The 15000-nt window shown below is 40.2% G+C and overlaps 1 protein-coding gene across 1 annotated transcript in view; it reads left to right on the forward strand.

Moving 5' to 3' along the window:
• The window catches only part of LOC135205768 (NADPH oxidase 5-like), a 110565-nt gene that overhangs the window by 71476 nt on the left and 24089 nt on the right, over positions 1–15000 (forward strand). The window contains exon 3 of the mRNA XM_064236909.1: positions 14799–15000. This exon is cut by the window's right edge and continues 16 nt beyond it. Coding sequence (XP_064092979.1) covers positions 14799–15000 — 202 coding nt within the window. The remainder of the gene's footprint in view (positions 1–14798) is intronic.

Genomic DNA, 15000 nt, shown 5'->3' on the forward strand with positions numbered 1-15000 from the left:
GATGGCAGAAAAAAGGCTAAGAAGCAAGAAAACCAGGGAGGAACTCAACGAGAAATACAAAGTACAAGAGAGGGGACTAAACAACACGATAGAAGATGTAAAAACAGAGGCTTAAGGCCAAAGCACACAAGATCCAACGGTACATGAACAGGAATAAGGGATACCAACAGAACAAACTATTCGGAAAGGAACCAACCAGAAAAAGACTATACAGCCAACTAAGAGGGGAAGACAACCACCCAGAAATTCCTGAAGCCGAACCAAGTAAGAGACTCTGGGAAAACATATGGAGCAATCCGGTATCACACAACAAACATGCAACATGGCTCCAGGAAGTCAAGGAAGAAGAAACAGGGAGAATAAAACAAAGATTCACGGAGATCACGACAGACACAGTCAGACACCAACTAAAGAAAATACCAAACTGGAAAACCCCAGGTCCCGATGAAGTCCATGGATACTGGCTCAAAAACTTCAAGGCCCTACACCCACGAATAGCAGAACAACTCCAGCATTGTATCTCAAATCACCAAGCACCCAAATGGATGACCACAGGAAGAACATCCTTAGTACAAAAAGACAAGAGTAAGGGAAATATAGCCAGTAACTACAGGCCTATCACCTTGCCTACCAATAATGTGGAAGTTACTAACAGTATCATCAGTGAAAGGCTATACAACTACCTAGAGGAGACAAACAAACACCATCCCCTACCAACAGAAAGGCTGTCAGAAGGAAGTGTAGGGGCACAAAAGACCAGCTCCTGATAGACAAAATGGTAATGAAGAACAGTAGGAGAAGGAAAACCAACCTAAGCATGGCATGGATAGACTATAAGAAAGCCTTCGACATGATACCACACACATGGCTAATAGAATGCCTGAAAAATATATGGGGCAGGAAAATACCATCAGCTTCCTCAACAAAAATACAATGTGCAACTGGAATACAATACTTACAAGCTCTGGAATAAGACTAGCAGAGGTTAATATCAGGAGAGGGATCTTCCAGGGCGACTCACTGTCCCCACTACTCTTCGTAGTAGCCATGATTCCCATGACAAAAGTACTACAGAAGATGGATGCCGGGTACCAACTCAAGAAAAGAGGCAACAAAATCAACCATCTGATGTTCATGGACGACATCAAGCTGTATGGTAAGAGCATCAAGAAATAGATACCCTAATCCAGACTGTAAGGATTGTATCTGGGGACATCAGAATGGAGTTGGAATAGAAAAATGCGCCTTAGTCAACATACAAAAAGGCAAAGTAACGAGAACTGAAGGGATAAAGCTACCAGATGGGAGCAACATCAAACACATAGATGAGACAGGATACAAATACCTGGGAATAATGGAAGGAGGAGATATAAAACACCAAGAGATGAAGGACAAACGATCAGGAAAGAATATATGCAGAGACTCAAGGCGATACTCAAGTCAAAACTCAACGCCGGAAATATGATAAAAGCCATAAACACATGGGCAGTGCCAGTAATCAGATACAGCGCAGGAATAGTGGAATGGACGAAGGCAGAACTCCGCAGCATAGATCAGAAAACCAGGAAACAAATGACAATACACAAGGCACTACACCCAAGAGCAAATACGGACAGACTATACATAACACGAAAGGAAGGAGGGAGAGGACTACTAAGTATAGAGGACTGCGTCAACATTGAAAACAGAGCACTGGGGCAATATCTGAAAACCAGTGAAGACGAGTGGCTAAAAGAGTGCATGGGAAGAAGGACTAATAAAAGTAGACGAAGACCCAGAAAAAATATACAGAGACAGGAGAAAGACAGAAAAGAACGAGGACTGCACAACAAGCCAATGCACGGACAATACATGAGACAGACTAAAGAACTAGCCAGCGATGACAATTGGCAATGGCTACAGAGGGGAGAGCTAAAGAAGGAAACTGAAGGAATGATAACAGCGGCACAAGATCAGGCCCTAAGAACCAGATATGTTCAAAGTACGATAGACGGAAATAACATCTCTCCCATATGTAGGAAGTGCAATACGAAAAATGAAACCATAAACCACATAGCAAGTGAATGCCCGGCACTTGCACAGAACCAGTAAAAAAAGAGGCATGATTCAGTGGCAAAGCCCTCCACTGGGTAGCCTGTGCAAGAAACATCAGCTACCTTGCAGTAATAAGTGGTTACGAGCACCAACCTGAGGGAGTGATAGAAAACGATCAGGCAAAGATCCTCTGGGACTTATGGTATCAGAACGGATAGGGTGATACGTGCAAATAGACCAGACGTGACGTTGATTGACAAAGTCAAGAAGAAAGTATCACTCATTGATGTCGCAATACCATGGGACACCAGAGTTGAAGAGAAAGAGAGGGAAAAAATGGATAAGTATCAAGATCTGAAAATAGAAATAAGAAGGATATGGGATATGCCAGTGGAAATCGTACCCATAATCATAGGAGCACTAGGCACGATCCCAAGATCCTGAAAAGGAATCTAGAAAAACTAGAGGCTGAAGTAGCTCCAGGTCTCATGCAGAAGAGTGTGATCCTAGAAACGGCACACATAGTAAGAAAAGTGATGGACTCCTAAGGAGGCAGGATGCAACCCGGAACCCCACACTATAAATACCACCCAGTCGAATTGGAGGACTGTGATAGAGCAAAAAAAAAAAAAAAAAAAAAAAAAAAAAAAAAAAAAAAAAAAAAAAAAAAAATAATAATAATAATACTACAAAGAAAATTCATAATCACATGAGTCAATAAAATGGAAAAGTAAATCCACAATAATATGTCTTTGATCTGGTTATTTAAAATACAAAGCAGAAAGGTTTCGATGACAAGGAGGACCGTGCAGGTCATCAAAGGCTCTCTGCTTTGCAATTTAAATAACAAAATCAAACAGCCATATTATTGTGTATTCACTTTTCTAATAATAATAATAATAATAATAATAAAGTGCAAGATTCAGTTGACAGACCGACGGTCACTTGCGGAATCGTCCACGTTCCCAGAGAGAGAGAGAGAGAGAGAGAGAGAGAGAGAGAGAGAGAGAGAGAGAGAGAGAGAGAGAGAGAGCGAGCGTTCGTGGATGACGCAATGGCAAACCAGGTCAATGCTTTTATTTTTTTTCCAAAGCTGAGCAGGAGATGAATGTGTCGGCCATGTTCAACCTTTTGAATGATGTTAAATGCGTCGCCTCGTTTCGGTCGGGTATTCACGGCCGTGATTTCACTGGGTGAGGAAATGTGTTTGTTCTGTGTTTTGGTTTCCCGTGGGAAGATCGAGTGTTGTCATTCATATTCCTCCTCTGTCTGAACTTTTGGTGGTGTTTCTCCGAATATTCCCCTTCTCATTCCAGAGCCTCTCTAAAGCTTCGAAGCCTCATCCCAAATCATCTGCCCTTAAAGAACCTAAGGAATAATTGGAGTTCGCGAATCATTTACAAGCGACGGGATTCTTAACAGAATAGAATATAGAATTTAACCAAAAGCCAAACGCTGGGACCTCTGAGATCATTCAGCGCCGAAGCTGAAATTGTCAGCAGAGAGGTTTAAAAGTTTAACGGGTGGAGACCCTCAAAGCAGCTGCACTGTGAATCAATGACTAGGAAAGGGGATGGAAATGAAGAAGAAAGCGACTATGAACGGAGGTCCAGTAAAGGGAATGAAAGGAGTTGCGGCTAGAGGGAGAATGGACGCTGCGAAGATAATTAAGTTTACTGTGCACCGCATGAGCTGCATTGATATCACTATCCCCTTCGAGGACGGGATTCTTAAGTTCACGAATCTTTTTTGAGGAAACTATTCATATGGGACTCAAGAATCATCCTCGAAGCAAAGGGATTAGGAGGGCGTTTGCGAATCACCTTCGAAGAAGGTTCATACGTTTCATAGCAGGTTCACGAAAGCACCTTTCTAGACGTTTCGTACTTTGAATCATAGGTTGTTCAGGATTCACCTTGGAGAAAAGTCCGGGGATCATCGACGAAGAGAAGGGATTCGCTTCATGGAGTTTGTGAATAGCTTTGGAGGTGAAAGCTCAGAATTTTAGGGTGGTTAATGACTGCCAAACACACACACACAGACACACGTGTCTTCCCCACCTCTACCGGTACCGGGCAATCCGCCTTTTCCTAACCTCGGTCCTCGGGTCCAGTAGTACCCGTTAAACGCAAGAAGTCCCTTTCGGTTACGGCTTACGGTACACGCCCTGTCGGTTCCTGGAACCTCGAGCGAGTACTGGCGAACTGCAGGTGCACTCCCTTTTTGTCTCGGAATAGAGAAGAATATAGAATTGAGGCCAAAGGCCAAGCGCTGTGACCTATGAGGGCATTCAGCGCTGAAACATCGACAGCAAAAAGGTTAGAAAGGTGCAACAGGATGAAAAACCTCTCAGTTTCCTATGAATCAACTGTTAGAAGAGGTTGGAAAATAAGATGGAAGAAAGAGAATACGAACGGAGGTACCGTAAACGGAAAGAAAGGGGTTGCAGCTTGAGTAACGCCTACAGTGCAACGCATGAAGTACACTGACGGCGCTACGCCAATACGGGGCCAGCTTTCATAGGTACTTTTGGGTTAAGATTTTACGTTTTATATAGAATCAGTCGGTCTTAATACTCTCGGGTGCACTTGCTCTACAAGCCTCGCGATCCTACGGGATATGTCGAAGGAATTCTGCCTCAGGTAGGATTCGAGCCCATGATTGTTAGATGACTATGATTAGTGTTCAACGCATTATAACAACAAGGAGTATAAGAATTTATTTCCGCTTGTAAGTACACACTAAATAGTATTTTATCGTGATACAAATCCATCTGCTTTTAATACATAAATTTATTCATGAATTTATCAGGGGATAATGTCTTTGGAATGGAAAATTCAAATAACCAGCGCATAAGCATAAGACAAGCTTTACCTTTTATTTCCAACCATGCAGAACGTGTACTTCTACCTCACTATTGGGAAAGGGGCAATTATCTTCTCGAACCTGTCTGTACCGAACACAAATTTCACGGGTCCATTCTCGTTATTTTCTATTTATTTATTTTTTTCATCGTCCGTACTGAATGAGTTAGTCCTTAGAGCTCTTATAGCTCTCTTCGTGGCTAAAAGCAGTTCATTTCTTATACAAGTGATATCTTACGTCACTCGCCAAAAGACGAGAGAATTACTTTGAATACCACATAAGCGGTTAAATACTTTGTTCGGTCCTCTCTCTCTCTCTGTCTGTCTGTCTGTAGATATATAGATGCTCCTGTGTATGTTTGCCCATATATGAAAACATGCAAAACGACTCAAGTTATATAATGAAGTTTTCTGCACAAGTTCATCCTCCTTATACTTTAGGGAAGGAACCTGTTCCACCTCGGCAGCGACCCACCAGAATCGACCAACCCCCAGGTACGCAAGTCACCGCTTACATCAACCGCGTCGCAATAGATAGTTGCTTTCAGAAATCGGGCCGCAGTCAACCTCGCCCCCACCCCACCCCACCACCGCTGGATCGATCTCGGGGTGTCTTGCAAGTGAGTCGAGGTTGGGGTAACGATCATGCGAGCGCAAATGAAAGTTGTAAAGGTTAAATGTGACGACGCAGCAGCAGAAGAAGCAGCGTGGTCGTCGTCGTCGTCGTCTCCTTCGAGAATCCACCTGCAGAGTATACGACCACCTCCTCCTTTCTGCATAAGCTCCTTCAGTGTCTGACCTAATCTCTTTCCCAATCGGGGAGGTGGACTGGGAGATTCGCCAATCCCTTGGAGATGAGGGTGATTCATTAAGTATCGGGGTCCCTGGGAAAACTAGTCGGTTACGCCATGGTTTCATGGGTGATCGATTCGAAGGTGTGCTCTTTTCCGCTACTAATACTTTTTCTACATTTTGTCTTTATATCCGATCATTTTTATCACACACTGGGAACCAACAACGGGCCAGAACGAGACCCTAAAACACCAGGAGCGCTTGTATGCTTCATATTCACTGTAAGATGAGGATATTTAGATAAGACTGGCAAAATATAAACAGAAATTCGTTTCCAAAAGTCCAAACAGTGGAGAATGCTTTTCCCAACTCTCTCTCTCTCTCTCTCTCTCTCTCTGTCTGTCTGTCCCTGTTATATCGCCTATCTCCCGCTTCTTCCCGTTCTTCGCTTTGTAACCTCTTCCTCAGGTCTACGGCCAAGGCTAACGAGAGGAGCCCTCCCTCCCTGACTGCGGACAGCGCTTGTCAGTTGGCGAAGGCTGTTTAACGTCTTACCAATCAAACGACACGCGCGCCACCATGGTCGAGAGATGTCTTGGTGACGCCTGGTGAGATTTATCTTGATGTCTGTCAGATGATGAATAGAGTGAGATAAAAGGACTTTTTTGTCGTTCGTTTTTTTGCTCAGGAGATGTGGGCGCAAAATTATTCAGAAAAAGAAAAGTTATTAATGGCCTGCTGCGGTCGTTACAATATACGAAATTTGTGAGGGACTAATAGGATCTATTTACCTTAAAGCAGATAATTGCATCCCTTCGTCTGCCCAAACCCTTCTCAAATTTATTTGCGTTGAGAAACTAACAGTGACCCATAAAACTAGGAACGAATAGAAATTTACGATAACAGACAATCATTAGTAACAGTTAGTTTTGTGACTGAGTTGAATATAACAAATTGTTTTAATTTGTATTTTTCCTAATTATACAAACCTGAGTCCTTTTAATTTAGGAGTAAAATCCAACGCCTCGCTCAAGAACTGGGACCTATGAGGTCAGTCAGCGCTGAAATGGAAATTGACAGTAAAAGGTCTGAAAGGTGTAACAGGAGGAAAACCTCAAAGCAGTTGCACTACGAATCAAGTGTTAGGAGAGGGTGGAGAGTAAGATGAAGAAAGAATATGAAAGGAGGTACAGTAAAAGGAACGAAAGGGGTTTTGCAGCTAGGGGCCGAAGGCACGCTGCAAAAAACCTTAAGTAGTGCCTACAGTGCGCTAATTTTTTTATTAGCCTATTAGCACCACAATATATTTTCGAATCAAGGAAAGTAGATGTAACTGAAAAAAAGGCACAGGAAGTGTCAATGATCAACACAAGCAAAGTGACATTGTAATGAATGATGCTTAGTGATGTCAATAGGATTTTCGTCCCTATACAGCACAAGAATACCAAAAACCTGAATAAATGAAAATAAGGAATTTTCAAAGAAAACATATATATTATAATATTATATATATATATAATATATATACATAAGATATCATATAATATGTGTATAATGTATATTATTTATAAATATATTAAATAATATATTATATAATAGATATTATATATTATATATATAGATATATTATTACCACTTTCACGCCACTCAAGCACACTTCAATTTCCCACAGCTACTCATTCTACAAAAACCAACATGTATATTTTTCCCTTTACAACATCAGGGTCTTCAACCAAAATAATTGCCTCTCAACAGAAACTGAAAATGAAATTTTATATAAAAGAATTACCCTCTACCTACAAGGCAACATAAAAGAAAAATGACATAGTAATGAGTGGTGTCAAACATGGCGGCGTCCCATCGTCAATGCTTCATTAAAAAGAGTAACATCCACAACAGGCAACGCACAGCTTTAGTCAATGAAAACTGCCAAGGCATAGAATGCTAAAACGGGAGAGGAGCCAGACGAGAGAGTCCTTTGCTCGCTGAAGGATACCGAGGGAGGAAACGAAGAACCCGAAGTGCCCCGGGCGACGAATAGGCTACTGCTGCTGTCGCTTTTTCTCGTTAGGCTGAGCCGGTCTTGAAACCTGTAAGTTTCCCGAGGGTTGCAACGGCGCCTCTGCCTTGTGGAGGGTTGCGTGGGCAAGGGCTAAGTGCCTTCCCTCAGGCAGTTGTGGGCCCATGAGATGGGCAGGAGAGGGTTCCAAATCTGTCCTGACAGAGACTACTACTACAGCGGCCTCTCTTTTGATATGGCCTGGTTTCTTAGAGCCGATGGAGCCGGCAATTCTACCCGAAGGGAGAGTAGATAGCCCATGGCGACTACCAGTCTCTACAGGTACTGCCTACGCACAGACGCCAAGGCCCCAAACCGTTGGTTTGGAAGAGGAACAGTAGCAGTCATTCACTCCAGCTAAGGCTATCATGTGGACCCCCAGGGGGGCTCTTTCAGACCACCAGAAGCCTAAAATGTCCAAGATGATGTTAAAAGATATTCCTATTGTAGCACTCATCCTTTAAAAAAATCAACTTGAAAGGTCTTCCGTCTTTCCTTAAAGTAATTCAATCTACTCTTAATCTAAAGAAGACAATTTTCCAGTCATCATACTGGGAAACAGATTTGAACTCTATTTATCTCGTACACAAAGTGCTAAAAAGTTTAAATAAGGTATTTTCCCATAACGGCTGAAATAAGGATCTTATGTTCACCCATATTCAAATCAACTCGTACGTATTTCTACATGTGCTGTCTTGGTCAGTGCTTCGCCTCAAAGCTGCTCAACAGCATACTGCCGCCTCTAAGGATATAAAAAATTTATCTGAACTTTCAAAGCCCCATGCGTACCAGTTATACTACTTAGTACTACTAGTGCAACTACTACTAATGAATTTAACATTCTTGCTCATGGCATGTGTCAGACTTCAGCAGACTAAGACAAAATGTGTCTTCCAACTTTTCATTTTCCTCCTTCTGTTTCTCAGAACAATATTTTCTTCGCAGTTCGACTAACATCCATTATCTTCAAATGGGCTGCCAACCAACGACGAATTCGACACCATCTAATAATCAAATCATTGAAAAAGAAACCCACAAAATTACTGTGTATAACGTGTTTACTTATAAATATTTACACGTTATACACAGCTATTTTGTGGGTTTCGTTTTCAATCTTCAGAAGAAATTTTTGTTTGGTTAATCAAATCATCCTTGTAACTGGATGATTTTGTAACTGGATGAATCGAAAGCCAAGGCCGGCTCACCCTTTCATCCGTGAAGAGACATCGGTCTTACTAGAGTAGAGGTAGCTTTTGGGAAGCCTTAATGAGTTACCGATCTTCAGTTCAGCGCAGTTGGGTGATGAAGCCTGAAGCCTTAACAGCAAACGACGCCCCAGCCCCAAACCCCAGACCCTAGAAGCCCCCATCCAACCCTACCTCCTTATAGCCTCTTTTGACGATCAGTTCATTTTTTTCTTCTTATTTTCTTATCCCTAAGTTAAATATATGCGATTTCTTATTTTCCCATTTTTAACTAAATACGTTAAATTTCTTTTTTTTTTTAGAGAAGTTATCATATTTTCTAGAGAAAGAAAAACAAAGTATGAAAATAAGCTTATACTCTCATTTTTCTTACTAAAAAAAAAAATGCTCTAGCAGCCACAAGGAGTTATTGAGTTTCGTGATGGGAGGCCCGCCCCCGCCCCCAAATCATGGCTGATCCTTCGTCGAAGACCATTAGTGGCGGTTTCCCAATCCTGATCGGCGAAGCCCTGATTGACATATAATAGCTGACTGAATGTTGTAAACTGAACCTTGAATTCACCTAGAATTATGTGGCTGGCATTTCCTTTTTTAAAAGGTAATTGACAGCTTGTCCTTCGGTAGGATCTGATATCCTTTAAAGTCAGAACAACTAGTAGACCAAATGGCTGCTCCATCGAGCTTCAACGCCGATGATGGTGTGCGCATAATTAGTCGCATTAGAGTGATCGGATGGTTTCTGCTGTCCCTCTTCAAAACTAATGGTTACTATGTAGGAGCGACGCATCGATTCATAAATCTGCCTTATTGGCAAGTTGGCTATTACCATATAATAAAGTTATCTTCTTCAATAGGCTGCTAATATATATATATATATATATATATATATATATATATATATATATATTATATGTATAGTATATATATATATATATATGTATATGTATATATATATATATATATATATATATATATATGTACTGGTAAAAATGTTTTGTTACAACAGAATTCCACTTAATAAAAGGAGGCAATAAAAACGAGAATATAAAAAGTAAGTAATAATATTCATTACCCACCTGAAGAGAGAGGCAGCAGTCTCTGAAATATAGTACTTACTTTCTATATTTTGGCGTTTTTATAGGCTCCTTATATATATATATATATATACACACATATATATTATAAAATATATAAATATATATATATATGTTTATATCTATATTATATATTATATATATATATATTATCTAATATATTTATTATATATAGTTTATATATATATATATATATATATATATATATATTTTATATATATCTATATATAATACTATTTATCATATATCTATATATATGATATATAACTCTATATTATTTCATGTATATTATATATATATATATATATCTATATAATATATATATAAATATATATTTATATATGCTTTACTGCAACCCAAAGACAGTCAGCTGTCATAGATATAATATGATATATATAATATATATATATATATATATATATATATATATATACATATATATATATATATATATATATATATATATATATATATATATATCTGACAGCTGACTGTCACGAAGTGTAATCAGGCAGAGAAGTTAAGACTACCATTGTGAATCTTGTCTCTAAGAATAAAGGTGATATGTATGACCACAACGCATTTTACCCTTACATAAGGTGGCATTAAATAGTGCCAACCTTCCCGCTTTTAGCAAGTCTCCTTGGGATGAGGTTGTTGGCCCACATGCCCTTCTCTACCCTGACTGCAAACCCACAACAGTTAACAGGAGCGCAATGAAATTATTAAAAAAAATAAAAAAGGTAAAAGAAATAGGACCGAGTGTCTTCCTCCCCTCCCCATCAAGACTGAGAAAGGATGAGACGCAAAATAAATGACAGGCTTTGTGAGAGAGAGAGAGAGAGAGAGAGAGAGAGAGAGAGAGAGAGAGAGAGGGGGGGGGGGGGGTGTGGATAGTGGGCACTCTTGAGCTCCTACCTTGTGTTTCAAGTGAGCAATCGCGGTTTTTGCAGGCAGAGGCTATTTGGAGGTGAAGGACACCCCGACAGCTCTTCCAAAGATGTTTGGCAGTAATTCATTGTGTGGGAGAGAGGGGGGAGGGGGAGGGAAGGGGGAGGGGGAGGGGGAGAAGGGGGAGGGGGTAGGGGAGGGGGGGGGGGAGGGGAGGGTGGTGTGGGTGAGAGAGGCGTTTAGAGGAAAGGGTTGCGCTGGGTACGAGTTCATGCTAACTGCTGGTCAATAAACAAATAAATATTATTTTTCATTTTTTATATGTACATCCACACACATATATGCATATATATATATATATATATATATATATATATATATATATATATAAACATATATATATACTATATATATATGTGTGTGTATGTGTGTGTGTGTGAACGAATACCACAGGAAGAATAATGGGCCGAAATTCTTAGCCTATTATTTTCCTGTGGTATTCGTTATATCATGAAGCGCATTTCTGTGTAAGCATATGTACAATATACATATATACATATATATATATATATATATATATATATATATTATACACACACATACATATATATGTATCTATGTGTATATAAGTATATACATATATATGAAATTAATATGCCCAATATAAAAGCATGAAAGAAATAAACAGCAATTTACAAGTTATATCAGGTCTACTTCACAAAATCCAGTCACAATCAAGTGCCTTTGCTTAGACCACAATGCCTCTGCATGCTGAGTTTGCCTAATTCTGACTGACCGACTTATCGAGATATCCAATCTGTCTTCGCAGCCACAATGATCTGAACCACAACGTGATCTCGGTTGTGGAACGATTTCTCAAAAGACAAAATCTGCTTCTGCGTCTCTGTCAGACTTTCACAGCCATGGAGCGATGAATGAAATCTTTGAGGCCAAGAGCGACTTCATTAAAAAGTCCTGCATCTTCTTGCCCTACAGAGAGCAACGGTCGCCAGATTTCCAGAACGAGTCTTTCACATACAAAAAGCTGGAAAGCAAAACAAATCCAGCAAGTTTTTTTTCTGCAGTAAAAAAATCATCAACGTGGTAGCCATCCTACTATACGTCATTCACCGTGGTTAAGTTAACCATGAAATATTTAGGCAAACCAGTTTGATGACCCGTGGCTGGAGTCCAAGACGAGTTTTTCTAATCAAATTCTCTTTCTCTTTGCCTCTTTTTCAAGGGTACTGTTGTTGTTGTTGTTGTTTTTGTTTTTCTCCCAAAGATGGCGTCGTTATTGATACCGGAATGAGCAGGGGTCAAGTTCTAGTGCGCGGGCAAGGAATGGAACTCATAAAACACAAAGAAAGGTTTCCTTCTGATCCTTTTTTTTTTTTCCAATCAGGCTATTTTTGCCTCAGCTGAACTTGCATAACTTTCTCCTAGGCATTAGGATAAACTAAATCCAGTTCCAGAACTTTAGCTACACGACAGAATGTATTTGTCTTACAATACAGTTACCTCCGGGTCACCCTTGGGCGAGGTGCGCAATCAATAAGGCTCCCCCCGAAGGATAACATGCTCTTAGGACGCGTTAAGTTGGCTGAAGAGGATTCCAAATCAGTCCCAACAGAAACCACGTTGACCCCACCCCAGGTGTTCTGGTTTATATCTTGCTGCTGAAGGAAGTGGCGCCACTTGAGAAGGAAACTGGATGGCCAGTGGAAACTATCGGTCAATATAGCTCCTGTCTAGGCATGGGCTCTAAAGGCCTGAGTGTCTGATGGCGTTGCTTTGCAAGACGGACCAAAACATCCATTCGATACAACTGAGACGATCAAGCTACATGCACACTATGATGCTTGATGACACCCTTGATTCTTGTGATGGTGCATATACCTACGTCATCACAGTAATAGGAGTATCTAGTGGTGAAAGAGAGGAATAACAATAAAAAATGGAAAAAGACTATAATTAGGAGCCTGAACATGATAAGAAAGGCAATATATTTTAAAACAACAAGAAAACAGAAGTAAGGAAACCATTAAAAACAGAAGGAACTGAGCAAAACTTGAAGCAAATGAAGTTGAAGAGAAGGAGAAGGAGGAGGAGGAATATTTGAATATAATCAAACGTGGTCGCGTGAATGCCAACAATAACATGAATCCTTGACTAGCGACCTCGTTCCTAATGCCCACAGGACTTGGGTATTCCTGAAGGATGATACCATTCCCAGTGGTTATGGGAAGGCTACTCAATCACTGAATCCTCGAGGTGCCTTTAGATCCACATCACCTGACACGCTACAATTCGCAGCGGTGTTTCCTGGCGAAGGGGCAGGCGGTGGTGAGCGCGCTTCTAGAACTCACAACCCAGTGAAAGTGAAGGTTGATGGGACGGGAGGTTGTTGGGGGGGGGGGGGGTTGGGGGGGGAAGAGGAAACCGGAATGGTCTTAGGTGAGGATAAATGCAGGTGTGTCTGACTGGTTTAGTGATTCAAAAATGATGTTGATTTCTTTTTTTTCTACTTTTTTTTTTATCTTACGTATAAGTAGTTCAAGTTGTCGAAAGTACGTTAGATACGACGATTGCTTAATTTGTAGGGTCCGGCCACCGCTATTTTGTAGATTCAACAAGGGAGGTTTCCTTTAGGCTAGGGATATCAGTAGCTGCACACAGGCCTTGAAATTTTATGTAGAGACTCGACTGAAACTGTGAGGAAAACGTGATACCTCTTTATCCACCAACAGAAGAAGCAAGAACAATAACTTATCAAATCACGGCGTGTTATTGATTCTACATGCATTTTAATTAAATTCGTAAATTCCCAGAAATGTTCAATTTATATCTTAAACATGTTCAGAAACACATATGGTTCTCGAATAAGAGGTGTCAGCCTTACGGTTTCCAGCGAGTTTTTTGGACCCAGTTTGCTGTCCCTCACAACATATGACAGATTACCTTCTGGAACATAATCACTTCTTATGTGAATTCTGACGGATTGGGTTTTAATGGAACGAGCCCAAAGCGTCCTCCCGAGTTGGGGATTGAACCCGGTCCATCTTACTGGGGAAGCGAGCGCTCTAACCACTGGCACATGTCTCATCAATATATATATATATATATATATATATATATATATATATATTGATATATATATATATATGTATATATATATATATAAATTTATATATATATATATATATAGATATATATATATATATATATATATATATATCGAGCTACAATGTTCAAACAAAGGTGAAAGATTTTGCTTCACTCGTATTCCTCGTGGCCATATACACGCTATTTATATTCCATAACACGTTGTTACTACCCTAATAGATGATTACATATACATAATATGCGCGTGTCTGTCTGTGCGCTTATGGATATATGTAAGCATATATATATATAATATATATATATATATATATATATATATATATATATAGTATATAAATCCAGTGGTTTAATGGGCCTTTTATACTTGAGACATATCCTGTTTTAACAGAAGAATTTATTTACATATAATATAATGTATATATATATATATAATAATAATAATATATATATAGAGAGAGAGAGAGCAGAGAGAGAGAGAGAGAGAGAGAGAGAGAGAATTCGTATATATATCAATGATTATCAATAAGATAAGCTATCGTAAAAAAAATCTAATTAAGAGGAAAGTATGTACATTTTACGAATTATTATTATTAATATTAATGTAGCATTATTTCTCCCCCCACACCAGATCACCCCGCCCCCTTCATAAAGCACCTCGTTCTCCCCCTACCCCCTCCTTCAAAAAGCACCTGATTGTGACATGTAACAAACAACATTATTTCTCCCCCGACAGGATCCGCTTCCTGGACGTGTCGCTGGACGACGACCGCAGAGAGACGGAGAAGGTGAGCCTGGCGACCAGCATCCGACGCCGGTGCCTATACGCCCGCAACAACGCCCCCAGGTTGGCATTCACGGCATCCTTCATGGCAGTCAACACCGTGCTCTTCGTCACCAGGGCGTACCAGTATTCCAACCGGAACCTGCTGGAGATG

The sequence above is a fragment of the Macrobrachium nipponense genome, chromosome 24 (assembly GCF_015104395.2).
Source record: "Macrobrachium nipponense isolate FS-2020 chromosome 24, ASM1510439v2, whole genome shotgun sequence".
Taxonomy (NCBI): domain Eukaryota; kingdom Metazoa; phylum Arthropoda; class Malacostraca; order Decapoda; family Palaemonidae; genus Macrobrachium; species Macrobrachium nipponense.